Source organism: Phyllopteryx taeniolatus, chromosome 3 (assembly GCF_024500385.1).
Source record: "Phyllopteryx taeniolatus isolate TA_2022b chromosome 3, UOR_Ptae_1.2, whole genome shotgun sequence".
Classification (NCBI taxonomy): Eukaryota; Metazoa; Chordata; class Actinopteri; order Syngnathiformes; family Syngnathidae; genus Phyllopteryx; species Phyllopteryx taeniolatus.
In genome coordinates, this window is record NC_084504.1 from 26,588,669 (window position 1) to 26,607,289 (window position 18,621).

General features: G+C 41.3%; 1 protein-coding gene across 2 annotated transcripts in view; it reads left to right on the forward strand.

Moving 5' to 3' along the window:
- nipbla (NIPBL cohesin loading factor a) overlaps positions 1-18,621 on the forward strand; it is a 44,076-nt gene that overhangs the window by 2,088 nt on the left and 23,367 nt on the right. The window contains exons 2-16 of one of the 2 annotated variants that reach the window (XM_061767966.1): positions 1,435-1,506; positions 6,728-6,881; positions 6,977-7,142; positions 9,880-9,980; positions 10,069-10,180; positions 12,293-12,456; positions 12,933-13,081; positions 13,968-14,058; positions 14,162-14,383; positions 14,454-14,696; positions 14,784-15,517; positions 16,657-16,870; positions 16,960-17,130; positions 18,153-18,326; positions 18,420-18,581. In XM_061767966.1, the coding sequence (XP_061623950.1) occupies positions 6,818-6,881; positions 6,977-7,142; positions 9,880-9,980; positions 10,069-10,180; positions 12,293-12,456; positions 12,933-13,081; positions 13,968-14,058; positions 14,162-14,383; positions 14,454-14,696; positions 14,784-15,517; positions 16,657-16,870; positions 16,960-17,130; positions 18,153-18,326; positions 18,420-18,581 (2,767 nt within the window). In that variant the 5' untranslated portion in view covers positions 1,435-1,506; positions 6,728-6,817. The remainder of the gene's footprint in view (positions 1-1,434; positions 1,507-6,727; positions 6,882-6,976; positions 7,143-9,879; positions 9,981-10,068; positions 10,181-12,292; positions 12,457-12,932; positions 13,082-13,967; positions 14,059-14,161; positions 14,384-14,453; positions 14,697-14,783; positions 15,518-16,656; positions 16,871-16,959; positions 17,131-18,152; positions 18,327-18,419; positions 18,582-18,621) is intronic. The other variant, XM_061767967.1, reaches the window with a different exon arrangement.

The window sequence follows — 18,621 nt, forward strand, 5'->3', positions numbered from 1 at the left end:
TGCGAATTTGTGTCATGTCGGCGTCGTAGTAACAGAACTCAGTCGTAAACTGAGGACACCTGTAACATCAAATTGATCACCCATTGATTATGCCAAGACATTCAAGGAAGTGGACTTTATGTCTTGTGCTATTTTACATCCCTAACTGTCATTCAAGTGTAAAAATAAGTTGTCCGCTCTATAATTGAACATAAAAACAATCTGAGTCGTTGATCCAGAGTTGTGTCTAAGCATAGACGAACCTTTTTATCATTTTGACCGGAATAGAAGTGTTCACTAGAATGAATGGCATTTTGTCGTAAATGGAGGACGTCTTGTATTGTAGAATACCGACGATGGATGCGTGGAGTGGTGACGATTTGCATTTGCCTGGGAGACGGGTCTTGTCACATAAACAGACACTTTCACGTGTTCTGTTGTTCTTATTTTGTTATGGATGTTGATTTAGCTGTATGATACTGAACATCCATATTCAGACAAAGAATAGTTCGGGATTTTGCTTCAGTTTTAGTTTATATTTCTTTTTGACTTTTTCTTTTTCATTTTCAGTTAGTTTTGCATTGTTTTTAGAGTCAAATAAAAATATCAAATAAATATAAAAAAACCAGTAGAGCGAAAATTAGTAGGTTTCAAATCAACCCAAAAAGCTTATGTATGAAATAAATTGACAAAGATGAAAAAGCAAAGGATATGTTTGCTATAATTGCAGTTTGTTTTATTCTTGTGAACAGACAATGCAGTACATTTTTTAAATTTTTTTCCCAATTCTATTTTTTTTAAACGTTTGGGGAATTTTGTCCATCGTAGCATCCTGGGCTCAACGCATTAGGCAAATTTGTTTGTCTTTGTATTTTGGACTGAAAACATTTGTGGAATTTTGTTTACCTGGACCGAAAACATTTGTGTAATTTTGTCTATCTCAGGCTCTTGGGCTAAAAACTAGGGATAGACTGATTTCACGATCGGTGCTGATACTGTAGGCATGTGCTCATACTCATGGAAGTGGGCCGATGCTATGCCACCGAAAGCACTTTACCAACCTAACGTATAGTCTGCACTCCCTGAGTGTGCAGGTGTGCAGTTTAGCAGAAAAGAGACCATGTGTGCTTGCCTCAAGCTGATTGTTGACACTCATCTCTTTTAGCATCTTAGGCTGACAACATTTGGTAAATTTGTCTGGCTTGGCTTCCTGTGCTGAAAACATTTAGGAATCCTGTTTATCTTATCATCTTGCGTTAAACTTGAACTTGATCAAGAACTTAGTCCTTAGTCCTTTAAGCATCCTTGGCTGAAAACCTAAAGGTGGATGTAGTGTGATGCTCTGTCACACCTTTTCTCCCAAATTTAATTCTATGTTGTTCTGTTTATCAGTAGTATGTACCGGTCACAATGTCTGATTAAAATGCAGTGTTTTTTTTAATATCTTTTCAACAGATCGTAGAAGGATTTGTTTTCATCTGAAATGACACTGTGTCCACCCGAGCCGGCAAAGCGTTCTTCGACAAGGTACGGTGACAGTAGCCAATGCTAATTCATCCTTGTTGTGATTATTCATGATGAAAACAGTGTCATTGTCTCAAGTAGAAGTGTAACGATTAATCGACCACAACCCGATTATCAAATTAATCGACAACTATTTTGATAATCGATTTATCGTTGAGAGACCTTGTTTAATTTAAATTGTCCAAATCTTCAGACTTTCAGCGTCTCAACAGTAATATTTCTGTCCACCTCCATAAAAGCAGACTAATAATTTGTTTAATCAAAATAAGACATTTGCAAACATTTGCTTTTACTTCGGAAAACAATTATCAACATTTTTGCCCATTACGTTATGGATGAAACCAGTCATGGAATCATAATCAATGTATATTTTTGCATTTTCTGCAGTGTCCATTTGAAATAATGACCTGTTTTTTAATGAAGGGATGGAAGTTAAAGTTTTTTTCATCCGATTCATCATAAAAATAACAGATGAATCGATTAAAATATTCTTTATTTGCAGCCCTAGTCTAAAGTGTTTATGAGCAGGTTGAAGGGAATTATGTTTTCATGTGCTGCGTGTGATAAGACTGTACTTCTCATCTTTGCATCACTCAAAAGAACAGTAACAATGAAACTGTTTCGATATTTTTTTTTACCTGTTACACTGTAAAAATACTTGGGAGTTCCAAGGCCTTTTAAAGCAAATACCGGACTAGCAAGATGCACACAATTTGTGACTGATTTCATAGTATTCATGTGACTGATTGTGTTCTGTACATGATATGTACAGGATCATCAGTTTCAAAAACAATCAGAGAGGAAACCGGCATGTAAAAATGACAAGGGCAAATTGGAATGTCAAGGGCTTGTTGAACCAATTACATTGTCACCAGCACTGTGAATTATCACTGTCACAGCGCCCTGTAGTCATGCCGTCTCCATTCTGAATCTGATAGGAACAATTCAAACAGTCTTTTCTGTATTTTTCAGGTTATATTACAGTACTATAATAGCACTATAATAAATAGTAGTGGATGAACGATATATTGATTCTGATCTGATTCTGAACGATATATTATCTTTTTTATATCTCCATATGAACATTCAAGATATTATTAATCAAAGATATACTGTAATTTTTCCTTGCTCGCAACTGCATGTACAGCTCATTTTTACGCTTGTCCTTAAATGCAACACTCAGGCCAGCCAATGACAAATCACATTTCATGCTTGCAGCGGCTCGACAGCTGAAGCCAGCCAATGACAAGGGAGTGAGGGAGACCTGTACGCACGACTGATTTAGAAGCTGCGCATTTGGCGGATTTAGCGACCAAAAACAAGTCTCCCTTCATTATTTGGGGTTATTCTGAATTCAAAAAAGAGGATCCAAAACAGAGCGAGGTGTTGTGCAGGTCTTGCTTAGCTTGAAAATTGCGACAAAGAACGGCAGCAAAGGAAACATTATGGCTACGTTCGGAAATTTAATCTGACGCTCTCCCTGCGCTCTCAGAGTGCAGTGTTTAGAGAGGAAGAGCACACTCCCATTTTCTATGAATTTACCGAATGACCGTGTTGACCATTGGCAGGAATACGTCAGTGCGTCCGCCATATTGAATGTGTCAGTTCTGTCTGTAAACATCTCCTCCTGCCTGCCGCTCCGGCCGCTCCGTCTGCTCAGTCAGAGCAGCGGCGGGAGTGTGCTCCAGCACTCCCAGAGTGTGGCGCTGTGAATAACCGAACGGCACACTCCAACAATGCTCTGAGTGTCCGAACATTCCGGAGTGTGGAACGCGCACTTGGAGTGGATTTCTGAACGTACCCTATGTTCCGCCACATGAAACAACACGACACAACATTTTTAGTACATCGAGCAACATCGTAAGTTGTGAGAGGTCCTGTCTGAAACCTGACGTGATTAAAAAGCTAGCGTGAATCTGTTGAAGTTGCACTATAATGCTAATGCCTCGAGCCACACACACGCTTACCACTGTTCTGTAAATTACATTTTGCATATAAATTGCATATAAAGGCTGAGTGTTTAATCGAAATGTAATCGTGATTTCGATTTTGGCTTCTAACGGTCATGAAAACGTTATCGAAGAAAAACGATGACTGTGCAGGCCGCAGGTTGTGTATGCAAGTTCCTGCCTTGTAAACTCACACTGAACGCACCCTGTGTTGCTTGTAGCAAGCTGTGTCACGTTCTTCTGCCTTCCCTGAGTGTGCTTTAAGATGTTTATTGATACCGACTTGGAGTTTACTGTAAAACTAAAAAAACACAAGAAAAATAATTACTCACATCGAATATTTAAATACAAGCAAATACAGACAAACGCCATAGTAACACATGCAGACAGACAATATAATAATACTCACGGGCATATATTCGTCCTAATCTGTGAAAAACAAGTTTAATAAAGTTTTATTGTGACTTTCTTCTTCTACTCTTTTTTTTTTAGTTGGCTGTAACATGCAGCTCCATGCATGCATTGTACCGCACTGCCCCCATGAGGCCAAGGCGCGTACAGCAGTAACAGCAGATATAGTCATGGCTTTGTGTATAAAGACACAAACGCTTTTTCTCCTCCTGACCGTCTGACATGAAAGCAGACTAACATTTTCCTGTTTTAGGTGAATTAGGATTACCAACATTATTTCTATTTGCTAAATACCGGAATATTGAGTGGATTGTTTTGTAACAAATATATGTAATAGACAATACAATCACTCCAGGTGTGCCAGTGTTTATAACATGGCTGTATTTATTAAAAAAGAACATTTATTTCTATTTTTTAAATATATTATTTTACTTGTTACTCATTTATTTTATGGTTATTCTATTAAGGTATATTTAAAGTTGAGTTTTGGTAGTTAAATACTAATAAACTGTGAAATAAATGATTAATCGTGTTTATTAATCATGATTTCAATGTCAATCAAAATAAACAAGTGTAATAATAAATTAACTACTTGTACTATTAATGTGTAAAAACTAGACTACACCGATTTTATTGGGCTGATATTTAGCATTTTATGCTGACGGCTTTAATGTCATAATTCACCGATCCGATCAATGACGTTATTGATCGGCGCCGCAAAAGACATCTACTCCGCGTTGCCGCGTGCACAGTATATTTGAATCCAAAAGCTAGTTTATTTTTAGCCTTGTCGCATGTCTTTTGACGTAGTATTGGAAATATCTGATGGCCAATAAAGTTATTTAAAAAAAAAAAAAAAAAACGTCAGCGGATTAAACTACAAGACGAATTTGCTCTTTCACGATTGACTACAATAAAATCTTTTATTCCGATACCACCGCATCCCGTTTTTTACGATCATTGGGCTTTATCTTGCCAACTCAAATTCGACCGGTTACGGCGCCGACTTTGTATTATAAGGACAAAAATGGGGGGAAATGTGTGTTGGTGGTCACCGGTGCTCAGGACAGGAGAGGACGTTCGTTTAAGGTTTGCTTGAGGTATGTTCACATACTTTTAATACAATACGGCTCACAAGCAGGCAATAAAATGTTATGTAGTCTAGCAAGCTAGTGGTAGCACGAACGGTTGGACGTAAACATGCCGCCGTTCTGTCGAATCAAGTTTCGGTGTGGGTGAAATATGAATTTTAGTCTCAACTTCAGTTGTGAAAGATGAAAGTGATTTGTGGTGCAAATGTGCATCAGATGTCATTTTTTATATCATTCTGTAGCGCACAACTTTACTTATACAAACATACAATTGTAACAATATGTTACCGTTAACATGTAAAAACAATGAAACATTTAGTCTCCACTTATACAAACATACAATTGTAACAATACATCACTGTTACTATTAACATGTAAAAACAATAAAACATTTGTCTCCACTTCAGTGCCTAATGCTTAGATCAGACTACAGGATTTTAGCCCCGATATTAGCCTAATTAGCTATCGCAGCAAATTTCCCACATCAGGCTCGATATATTTTGTTGGGAACAACAAAAATTCTTGTAGCGTAACATAATCCACGACCAGCAATTTGGCCCTACGGTAGCCCAACGATGCCAAAATGAAAAGTCTAGCAAGTTAGATTTTTTTTATATATCTTCTGTGTAGTGTGACATATCAACGACAACTCTCCAACAGCGCACCTTGACGTCGACCAATAGGATTGCATATTGTGCCTCCCGTGCTTGGTGTTGTCAACATTTATTCAGGCGGGCTAACCAATGTTTACCGAAGCTTTAGAGCATGATTCGACAGAATGCCGACATGTTTACGTACAACTATTAGTGCTAGCACTAGCTTGCTAGGCTACATAACGTTTTGTTGTCTGCTTGCAAGCCGTATCATATTAAAAGTGTGTGAACATACCACAAGCAATCCTTGAATGAACATTCTCTTCCCAGGACCAATGACGAACACCACACATTGTTCTTCATTTTGTCACCCCACAGTCACTCACACGCACACACACAGAAACAATACATTGGCACGGCGCATTGTTTTTGTCATCTCCATGGTAACGATTGTATCCGGTCGCGTTGACTGGAGACACGTTTTCTGCTTCCACCTCTCCGACAGTGTTTGATTTGACAAGATAAAGCCCAGTGATCGTAAAAGGCGGGATACGGAATAAATGTCGTGTAGTGTTGTCACTGTCTGCCAGAGATTTGATGCCGGTAGTCTGCCATAGTGCAATCGGGAAAGACCAAATTTGTCTTGTAGTCTGATCCAGGCATAAGGATGCAAGTTATTTGTGTGGCAGATGTGTGTCACACATGATTTTTTAAATCATTCTGTGACATACAATTTCTACAAACATATAAATGTAAAAAAAATGTCACTGATACTGTTAATGTTAAACATGTCTCGGCTTTAATGATGAATCTTTTTATTTATTTTATTTTTTTGTCGCAGGGGTATGTCACACGTGTAATTCTTCAAACAATAATTGTGTAGAAAGTTAACCTCTTTATAAACAACAGCGGTACATCACACATTTAATTCTTCAAACAATAATTGTGTAGAAATGTAACTTCTTTAGAAACAAAAAACATAAACGACACATATGGTGTACACTTACGTCACATAACTTCCTGTGTATATTCTATTCTCACATTCCGAAACTGCTCCTTCATGCAAAAAGCCAAAGAAAAAGTGCATCCTTTGATCAATGGTACAATTTTAGAGGCTCGCCTATAGTTCGGTTATTCTCAGCAAATCAGCTCTTAAATCCTATTTAATTTCCTTCCTCAGGTGTCAGGAGATGTGAGGAAGGGTGTCGTCCATCGGCCCCCCTGATCTACCTGTGTATCAACACACTCCCCCCCCACCCTCACCTCAAGCATGAATGGGGATATGCCTCATGTTCCCATCACCACTCTCGCTGGGATCGCTAGCCTAACAGACTGTGAGTGATGTCCACCGATTCCTAGCTCATCACACAGTTGATGAATCTTCTTTTGATGAGCAGCAAAGATCTTATTCCTTCGGCTCTCCTTCCAGTGTTGAACCAGCTGCCCCTTCCCTCCCCCCTCCCGGCCACCACCACTAAGAGCCTCTTGTACAATGGGAGGATCGCAGAGGAGGTCAACTGCCTACTGGGTTCCCGGGACGAGAACTTAGCCTCCCAGCTTGCCCATGGCCTCAACCAGGTCTCCACAGAGCACATGTAAGTGACCGCTAGAGAGTGTGTGTTCAATAGTGACTATTTATAACACTGAAATTGCTGAACGGGTTACTTTTGGAATCGGTTGACTCTCAATCAAATATGAACAAAAGATTTACTCAATTTACTCAATCACACTCACATTGACACCAATGGATAATTTTGAGTTTTCAGTAAACCAAAGAAACGGGTAATATTGGAGGAAGTACTCAGAGAAAATGCATATAAGCACAGAAAGGATATGAACCCAGATTTGAAATGGGGACCTCTTAACTATGAGGCAGACGTGCTGACCACATGCTGCTAAAAAGTTTTATCCATCCATCCCTCCATTTTTTTAATAGCCCCTCATTAGTCCTGATGTGATGTTCTATTGTTAACATTTCAACTAAAGGGTGTCAATGTCTCCCTAAAGTCTTGATTTAGATTTTTGCCTTAATCATCCTGAAAAAAATGTCACTGAATCCTCAAATTCATCCTTCAAATTTTAAAAAATGCAGCAGATGCATTAAACAACCTTGTTATATTGGCTTTAGAAATCTTTAGATTGTGTTATTAGTCTTCAAGCACGACAAAACAATGTCATAAATTCTGTGTTGTAGCAAAATGTTTTTTTAATATTGGGGCCATTTCCTGAAAGTTTTCAATTTTGTTTCCTCAAACCTCCCTTAAACTAGATCGGGAGGAAAGTCCTTGATCCGGCATGTACTGATTAACTGCGCAAACCGAGTGTCGCCACCGCCAGTCTATGATGTTTCTGTACTGATTGACGTGGAGTTAAGTCGAATCATATCATGAACATTCCCCGAAAAGACAGCCATCCGTGCTACATCCAGGTTATTATTAGTAAAATTGCATTTATGGCTATGCCTGTGTACTGACCTCACTAAAAGTCCTGTTACAATATTTTTTGACATCAGTCTATCGATATATATATCATGATATGAAATCTTAAATGTTGACTGTTACGCTTAACCTTTTGATTTAAATATTTATTTTATGTCAAAAGTTGACCATTGCATGGAAGATTATACAGCTGTGTAAGACAAATAATAATCATAATCAAAGCTTTTAAGTTTTTCAATTCCAAATTACGCCTAGGCAGCTGGTAATGCGGGTCCGTTAATTTAATCATTTCTCCTTAACTTGGTTTTTGGGCCACAGTTCGTTACATTTTCTGTATGTGTTTTGTGCGTAAAGACTTTTTACCTCTCTCAAAATGATCTCAAAAAAATGCATTTTGTAGTGTTCTGAATAATACAACGTATTTCAAGTTAACCGTTATTTAAAGTGTGTAGTATATAGTATGTGAAATCAGGCTTCAAAATGGTCAAGAATTGAGACGTTCTTTCAGCTTCCAGACGCTGTGGGCGTGTCGCCGAATGCTCTGAAAACCCCACCCCTTGGAACTTTCAGCTGTCAATAAAATATGTGCCTTCTCTCCTGGCTCCGAAGCCTGGAGACTTCCCAGCGATGCACGTTGCACACGCTTTCACAGGCCGAAGAGAGGCTATCTGTGGCGAGCAGTTAACCTCTGAGCCCAAGACAATTATCCCTCCTTTGCCTCTGTTGAAATTCGCCAGGCCGTGTATCACGCCGCTGTGGCCGCCCAAGGGTGCGCCATGTGCAGCCACATCAGTGCAATGCATCACAGTCCCATTTCTTTTTTTCTCCTCCTCGTCACCCCACAACGTCGCGGTCGACATCTGTGAGGCTGAGGGCCCTAAAGCCCTTGCGCCAGACTGCTGGCGGGGAGGAGATTGATCCCGTCCGGTTTGCCATTGCCTTGCTTTGTGCTGTGTGTGGGGCGACACCACAGCTGATACATTGTAGCTCAAATAACACACAACACATTACACTTCAGGCATAGTTTGATGGCTAACTGCACACTGTAGTGGTAGAGATGGGCCAAGTTATCATGAATAAGGAAGTGGCAACTACGCTGAATGGCCACTACATGGAATAAGGGCACATGGTAATTATAGAGTGGGGGAGGGCCGACTCATGCTAGAAAGTATACGCCCTAGCCCTCTTTCGTCACGGGGATAGTATTGAGCCCCCCCCAAAAATCTGGCCAGCGGAGATGGTGAGGAAAGGTTTGAAACTATATCGCAACCATTCAGTACTTTATTGTTCTGTTTTGGTGTTTTCAGCACTTCAAGCATATTTAATGTATTTAGGGGGAAAAAACATATTTTAAACACAGCTCTTTTGAATGGTAAACTGCCTCTTGTTGCTGTTATGTCAAGCTGTTGAAAGCGACAAATAAATGGACTAAACAACTTGAACGTTTGTTGTTATTGGAGACTTAACAAAAAACCACTACTTGGATTATATCAAGATACGAAAACCGTAGGAGCTTGGTTGCTTGTGTTTCCTTAAAAGTATGGGACATGTTTCAAGCAACGCGTGCAGACAGTATAATGTTTGTCAACAGTTTTCACTCACTCATTGTTGTATTCAACGGCAAAACCGAAATTAATCCACACCAGAGGTTTGAATGAAGCTGATGCTTCCTCAAATGTTTGTCCCTCAAATCTTCCACTCTTGCTAGTGGTTTTATGTTTTACCACGTCTGTAAACTGCACTTTGAAGCTGGATTAATTTACAACTCTGTGAGTGGGTGAAAGTGCAACAAGCAAAATGGTTAAAAAACATGAGTTTTAATTGCTTACTTGATAGCATGTCCTTATTATCGCAATGAGACTGAAAGTGGCTGTTCTTTCGTGTGTTGTTGCAGAGAGCTGAAGGACAACCTGGGGAGCGATGAGCCCGAGGGAGACGCGCCACTGCTGCTGCAAACCATGCTGGCCAGAAACCCTGGCATCTTCAGGGAAAAAAGTACTCCCCTCAAAACCTTCTCACTTTTTAATGCAATTGTATACACATGCTTCAACGTCTGAATAATTGCCCTTCCTTCCCTGAACAGATGTTATGCAGCAGCCGATGGTACAACAGTACAAGATCACCCAAAATTCCATGCATAGTCCGGCCCAGTCGGCAAACTTCCAGCCGGCAGCAATTTCTCCCAATCCATCAAGGTAGGTCAGAACACAAAACAATTTCTTTATCAACCATTCAAAATGGAATACCAACCCCCAAAGTTGAACACAGTAAAATCACAATTCGAATTTGGGGACTTTTAAACATGCCACAATAAAAATATAAGCGTGATTGTATTCAGGATAATTTCTCCCAGAGTCCAGACTATCACCAGTATAAAATACTGGACATGTTTTTCATACTTTTCATATTTATTATTGTATATATTTTTATGGGAGATGCATTTCTTCACAAGTTAAAAGCGTTTCCAGGTGTTTTAATAACATGTCTGTGACATTGAGCTTTTTCAGTAGCGAGTGTCTGTGGAGAGGAAAACGCTAAACGTCCATAAAATCAAAAACTATTGGGCCGATTATTGTAACATTTTCAGAGGTTGAAGCCGCCGTGAGTAGAGATGTTCACGTAAATTTTGGTGATGATTGGTAACAGTTTTGGAACATTAAGCCATGTTAAGGTTTTGTCTATATTGGACGTCTATGGAGAGGAAAACGCTTAACATCCATAAAATAAAAAATATGGGCCCAATTGCGCTGATATTTTCAGAGGTGTAAGTGGGCATAAATGGAGATGTCCACATCAATTTTGTTAACGATTGATTGCAGTTTTGAGAAATTAAGCTTTTGGCTGGGAGACAGCTTGTCACTTGCTCAAGCCAAGCAACCATATACCATTGCACTTGATTTCTCACATGAACACAGCAGTGATAGCACCCCACAATTATGTTGAAACTCTAATTTATTAAAATTTTACAAACACATCACGACGACCATCCGTGCAAACAAGTCCCCAAGCACATCAAAGTCACGGTCAGCCGAGCCCCGTGACTGTCCAAAAAGCCTTTAAAATGTCACAAAATCGAACACCTGTATAATGTCATCGTCCAAAAACCTTTTGTCAAGCATCGAAGCCTGATGAAATAGTACGAACACGGCGCTGTTCTGACAGGTGATCGCCTTGTTGACAGACAGCAGTGCCCATCGAAGTCCGCAGCGACATATGCAACGGATAAAAAAAAAACAAAAAAACGTTAACACTTGTGTTATGTTATGCTATCTTCCAAAAATGTTTTTCAAAGGTGAGCGAAGCAATCAACCAAGAAACGGCTCACAAAGCTCAGGAATATAGGCGGAAATGGACCACTTAGCCCAAGCGGTTGCTCTCTACAAGGTGGCATTATAGCCATCAGTTTCAGCAAAATAAGTCCACCAAATTAATTAATTAATTTATTTTATTTTCACTCTTTGCTGTCTAAAAAAGAACATCCAAACTTTGAATATAGGCTACAATTATACCCCAGCCTTACTTGTCTGCCAACCAGGTACGTTAACTGGTATGGGGAAATCAGACCTGCTTCTGGCGCTTACGACCGAAATGTGGGTGGGCCAAGATCTGTTAAAAACCATCAGAAAATCTTTTTTTTGGGGGGGGTTCTTTCTGCAGACAATGTTTTTAAGTCCAGAACTATGGAATAAGTGCCAATGTTCACAGCATTAAAGGGCCACTTTAAAAGCATTCAGAAGTTAGAGCAAACAACCGGATCGGGTCAATATGCACACATCACCACAGCTTTGACAACTTCACCAAGCAATCAAGTGTATGCCGCTTATCAGAAGTTGTTAAAGCTAATCTACGTATCCAACAAAAAGTAATGCATCTCTGCTTACCTTACAGACTTGACATGATAGGAGTGGTGTTGCACCAGTGAAGGATGTCTGCATGATAGTGTTTCAGTGTAGCCCAGTGGCCGGACTGCGGCCTGCTCTTGAAAGTGCATTTGGATCTTCGCCCAGCCTAGCTTATCATGCCTTGGTTGTGAAAACACAGTCGGCGGTTATTCTGTAAATTAGCATGTGCAGAAGGGCTCACTCACAGACACATCTTTAGAAATAGGCGGATAACAAAAGATTCACGTGGTTGTTTAATGTCACAGCAGATGAGTGGGCAGGTGCTCCAACTATCTGTATACAAGTCAATATTTCCCCCGCGAAGATAAATTAAGTCTTCTGAATCTAAAAAAAAGTACATTTTCTATAATATGTCCCCTTTAATTCTCTCGCTCACAATTGCTCTGTGTTCCTCTTTCCCTTTAGTCGTTTCGTGGCCCCCCAGACAGGCTCCAGTAGTCGATACTTGGGCCAGCAAAACAGTCCGGTTCCCAGTCCCTACACGCCCCAGAGCCCTGCTCCTGGTTACATCCAGCAGTACCCCCACCAACAACCACCCAGCTACAACCAACACCAACAGATACAACAAGGTGAGTCTTACACCACCTTTATTATTTTATTGACCGCAAGTTCCTCCATTTCTTTGTGATACAGAAAATATCCCTCACTGCCATTTCATATTAACAGCAGTGAACTATTTAAAAAAATGAAGCCAGCGGCTTTGGTTCAATAGTATCAAATGTCATTGCCACCATATTGAGTTTTTGTCTGGCTAACTTGTGTTTTGCTTAATGGTAATTAATTTTGAATGGTAATATTACCTGTTGCTTCATCAGACAAGGAAAGAGGAAAGTTGAGAGACGGCATGGCCAAAGGCTACCTACTTGAAAAGCGAAACAGTAGTCACTATTGTCACACTGAGTTTAAATTAAAACAATTTACCGATATAAGTGAAGTTACTGGAATTATTTTATGCTAAAACACAAAATTGCTTCAGAGGATTTCGCAGGGTAATACTTTAGGATTTAACAACTCAGTAATATGATGTGTGTGTGCTTTCCAAAAGTGTCTGTGGCCAGTCCGATGGTTCCGGGAAGTATACGAAACATCCATGAAGGCAAGGTATCGGGGCAATTGGCCAATGCCGCTAACCACCACTCAGACAGACACAGCAATGACGACTACTTGAACATCGTGCACCGGCTGGGCAGTGAGGTACAACAAAATGTCCAAATTAACTTTTCAGTCCCAATAGAAGTTTCTGAATGAACTAGAAAGACAAAATATTAGATTAGTGTTGGGGAACCTTTTTTCTTTTATGGGGCATCAAAGTTTTTATAAATTAATTTACAATATGATAAATGTTTATTATTAAATATTATGAGCATTTGTGGGTTAAATGTTTTAGTGGTTAATAGTGGTCGAGGACATTTATTTACTCAATTACAGTCCAAGGGAGGCCTTCTATAGTATTTTCATAAATGTTACTGGAATTTTATATTTTTTTTCTGCAAACCAAGATAATTGAAGTTGCTACCAATTTTTAACCAAGGAAAGCATCTATTTGAGGGAGGCATTTGTTTTCCTTAAATAAATGACCCACCTTTGAATTGGAGCGTCTGTTCGAGGGAAGAGAGTGCCAGGTGTCTTATAGGGTCAGGAGGTCGTTGTTATTGTCAAAAGCATTTTTATTATATTTTTAAAATAATATTGCAGCCCTGAACTGTAAACTTTAAAACAGCTTCTCACAGTTCCCACTTCATTTATTTTATTGGCGACTCGGTGAGACTCCTTGATCACAACTCTACCTTCAGGCTGCAAATGACTGGTGCTTGTGCAAAGCCACCACAATTTGTCAAAAGTTGCTAGATTTGTCACTTATCACTTTTTGGAAAATAAGTTCCTTAAGGGGTTGGAAAAACTTGGTGCAGGGGCAGTTAATGTTATTTAGCCCAACTGTTATGTGATATTGGGCCAGAAGTGCAGAATGGCTCGCTCACAGACACAACTAATTTCACACTCGATGGGTGGGAAAGCACTCCAGACACATGACAAATTGTATAGAAACCCTTTAAATTTGCCTTATTTGTATTTTATTCAGGAGGGTGACTCCGCCTTGAGAAATCCAGCGTTCCCTCTCAGGTCGCCACAGTCCGGCTGCTCCCCAGCAGCGGGTGAAGGGACACCCAAATGTAAGGAATCGCTTTCTTCAAGACTAGCATTGCTCTCAGGTGGAATTCACGTTTATTCAGTTGGTGAGGGCTTCACTTTTTTTTTTCCCTACCTCCTCACAAGCGGGTTCCCGTCCCCCGCTGATTCTGCAGTCGCCACCTCCATATGCACCGTCGCCAAGGGAGGGGGGACTCGACCAGAAACAGCAGATCCAGCAACGCAAGAAGATTCCTGCCGTGAAAGAGGAGAAAGACATGTACGACATCGTGAGCTCGCCAAACAAGGACTCCACCAAACTGACGCTCAAGTTGTCCCGGGTCAAGTCGAATGAGTCTGATCCACCGGGTAGGCAAACACACATAGTCTGAATAATATTGAATGAATTAGCGGCACTAATCAATGCCTGATCTCTCAGGTGACGCCATGCCAGGCATGGAGCACAACACGGACAATATGGAGGCGGAACTAGGCTTCCAGCAGGTGCCTGTTCTCCAGCAGAACTTGGGAGCCCGCCACCAACAGCAGGCAGGAGGCATCGCTGGTCTCCAGCCTCCTAGTTCCCCTTATGACGAGGTGGAGCTGGACGCCCTAGCTGAAATCGAGCGGATAGAGCGAGAGGCGGCCAGTGAGAAGTGTTCTAAGGAAGTCCTGGACAAAGGTACGAAATAGATTCTGTATAATTTTTTTTATGAATATATGGAATCTGTAATAATTTATTTGTTTGTTTGTTTATGCTTTTCAACAGACAAGCCACTGAAGAAGAGAAGACAAGACTCTTTTCCCTTGGAGCCAGGTGCCGGGGGACCAGGTGGTCCCACAGGGGCCCCAGGAAGCGGACCTGCTGGAGGGGGCAATGCTGGCAAACTGACTCCGCAAGAGGCCACAGCAGCTGGGAACGGTGCCAGTCGTCCTCCCCTCACGGTGAGCATCGACCTCCAACAGGCAGGGAGAGCTGACGGCCAGCTCGACCCCTGTCTACTGGCTGCCCCAGTCCCGGCCCTAGAAGCTCAACGCTGGCCCGAAGAACCGGCTAGCGGGCCTGCTGCCGTAGAAGGTTCTGACACCGCCTCGCGTTTGAAACCGGACGGACGACCCGAGGTCATCAAGAACAGGGTTGACAAACATGACGGCAGAAGAGATGGTCGGGAGTTGTCCAAACACAGACACGACGACAAGTCTTCAGACAGGCGGGCGGAGATTCCTAAGTCGTCGGGCCGAGGGGAGCATGGACGGGACAGGGACAGGGAATCTGATAAAGATAGGAGGCATCGGAGCGAAATCGGCGATGCCCGTTCGAGAAGTGACCGAGATATGTCCGGCTTTCGGGCGTCCTCCGTCGGCGAGCCTGGTCGTAGCAGCCATAGGCAAGATGGTCTGAAGCCGGCTGCCGCTCCCTCCGGTGCTAGGCTTCCAGATTCTTTCCCCGCTCACCTTCTGGGAGGACAAAGTGGCGCACTGAAGAACTTCCAGATCCCTAAGGTGATCTGGATCGACCCAAACAGCAATAGCTACCAATCATTTAGCTGTCACTGCCTGCAATCTCACTAAATCATACCACCGCTCTCCCTTGTTTTCACATTAGTCTTGCCATTTATCGTTTGTTTGTATTGGGGGTCATTTTTAACACAATCTGCCTTAACCATTTTTAAAGTAACTGTTTTGGGTTGTTTATAAAATTGAGGATGCAGTGTATAGTTATGATTAAAAAAAAAAGCTCAAATAAAAAAATAAAAATACTCCACTGCAGTAGGGCTGGTGCAAAAAAATCTAATAACTCTACTAAGTCGACTTCAAAAATAGGGTGATGCAGAATTTCTGCCTCGCAGCTCCGTCGGGTCCAAAAAAAGAAAAAGAAAAGAAATGTTCCGCCTGGCACCGTGTTTGCGCCCCAGGCACCAATATTTCACACAAACATTTATTGCAGATGGTCGCAGTGTTGGGCCACTGATAATCTTTGCCAAAAATGACAGAGGAGCATCTGTAAGTGATAGATGTGTAATGTACATATTAAATGATGTATGAATGAGCTGAATGGTAGTTTTTACCTAAAATGGTAATCGCTAGCACGCTTATGCTAATCACGAATTCTAACCGTTTAGCAAAGGCTGATTTTGTTGTCTCAAATTCTGTCTATGCCATACAATCAGTACCAACATATGCAGTTTAACGATCGAAGTCCAGCCCTCAGAAAGGAAAATAAAATGCAAGTTACTAGTAGATCAGAATTTTGTTTGTTTGTTTTTTTGCGGGGGGGGGGGGGATAGAGGTTGGGCAAGTACTCGACGAAACATCTATAGGATAATTGATTCTAAAAAGATTGTGACAGCCCTCCACTGCAGATGTTATAAAAGCACAAGTGGAGACATTACGGCCTGTGGGCCTTACATTGCTCTTTATAATCTCTACTTTTTGTCATAGCAATGTTGGACTGGAATATTCCTCTATGCATTTGTCACCAGAACCTTACCGAAGACTAACATCAGAGTTGCTTAGTTCATCAGTTTGCACCATTTGCCATTTCATATTTTTGTATTCAAAATCCAAATTGAGCATTTGTTTTTAAGTTTAATGAGCAGACCAAACTGTAGAGCATCTCTAACTGCTATCTCTTCTTTCAGATCAAACGGGACAAGGATGGTGGTGTTCCAACAGAGAGTCACATTTGGAGCCAGCCCAAGGTGAAACTAGAGCGGTTGGGTCTGGTGCAGGACTTTGAGAAGAGGCCCAAACCTGTGGTGCTTCTGAAAAAGCTCTCGGTGGACCAGATCCAAAGAATCATTCGTCACAGCAAGTCTGGAAAGAACCGTTTCTCCTCGGGAAAGTCTGGCAAAAGTAGGAAAAGCGTCAACTACTTGAGTATGTCGCTGGCTTTAATGTTGTCCTCCACTATTGCATCTAATGAGAACTTTTCTCCTGTCCAGGCGGCATGGACCCTGCCGTCTTGAAGGAGCTGCCTCCAGAGTTGCTCGCAGAGATCGAGTCGACCATGCCCCTCTGCGAACGAGTCAAGATGAACAAGAGGAAACGGAGTACGATCAACGAGAAGCCCAAATACGCCGAGGTCAGCTCGGAGGACGACACAAACGAAGAATGTGAGTCAACTATTTGAATCCTTTTCAATTGAGCGCATAGCAGATGTTTGTCAAAACCTTAGCGCAGGGGTGTCAAACTCATTTTTGTCACGGGCCACATTGTCGATAAGATTTTCCTCAGAGGGCCGTTATGATTGTAAAACCCTATCAATGTTGAATCGCCTCATCGTATTATTACACATAGACAACAAATTGATGGATAACTAGTTTTGAAATCAGAAGTTAAGGATAATGGTTTGTTCAACTATTATTATTATTAATCAGTTGTTCAAGTAACTGTAAAAGGGGTTTGGAGGCAAAATGTGCTTACAATATTTAATTACTATTTATTACATATGAATATTAGACAAAAATCTGGAACAGATTTTAGCAAGCATCATGGAAGTTGACACATGATTTGCTTTCGCAGGCCACATAAAATGATGTGGCGGGCTGGATCTGGCCCCCGGGCCTTGAGTTTGACACCAGTGCCTTAGCGGTTTCCTCTATTTCTTCAAATCGTGGCTGCCCCCCTTATAGATGTTCTAAGTTTTTCCAAAAAATAACTGGACACTTAATTTCCACTATTTACGCTTTGGTTGAAATCACTCAGTTTTGGAGTTTGCTGTTCTGTCTCATGCAAATGAGGCACTGCTCACCCTTCTCCCTTGTACCGTTGGACCAATGTTGAGTTTGCACTTGTTTCCTTGAGGAGTGAGGACAGAGCTAGGGGGTGGAACAAGGTGACTATTACTATTACTTGCCCAGAGTGTGAAGAAAAAAAGCGAGCACCCATTTAAACATCTTTTGTATTTGCACTTATGGAGGCAGAACTTCATTAGTAAGCCGCTCAACTACGCTTAATTAGTGCATTAGATTTCACGTTTGTGGCGATTAGTTTTCTAGTATATGTGATGGTTTTATTTATTTATTATTATTATTTTTTTACTACAACACACAAATAGATGCCTCCCCCATCTTCATTTGACTAAATAATAATAATAATCTGTGTGTCAATGGTACGTGTTCTTTAATGTCCACAGCTGCTCGGAAGCGTCAGCGTCGGGACAAAGACAGGACTTGGGACTTTGAGGAAAGAGAGCGACGGGCCTCAGGAGAACATCGGAAAACTGGAGCCAAAGAAGGCCGACGAGGCTCGGGCAGCCGTTACCGGGACTCCTCCGAAGACGATTCGCCGCCTCCAAGCATGAGCGATGGTCTGTTTTTTATGCTCCAAGCTTTTTCCCTCTTTTGGTTCTCCTCGTTCAGTCTTCACTAATGAGACCAAACAAATTATCCTACCTGCTCAGTTGCCAGGAAATTGAAAATGAAGGAGAAGCAGAAAAAAAGGAAAGCGTACGAGCCCAAGCTCACGCAAGAGGAGCTGATGGACTCGTCTACGTTCAAGAGGTTCTTAAACAGTATCGACAACATCCTGGAGAACCTGGAGGATATGGATTTCACCACCATGGGTAAAGTATCAGAGCGATCTAAGAATGGAATGTGGAACTT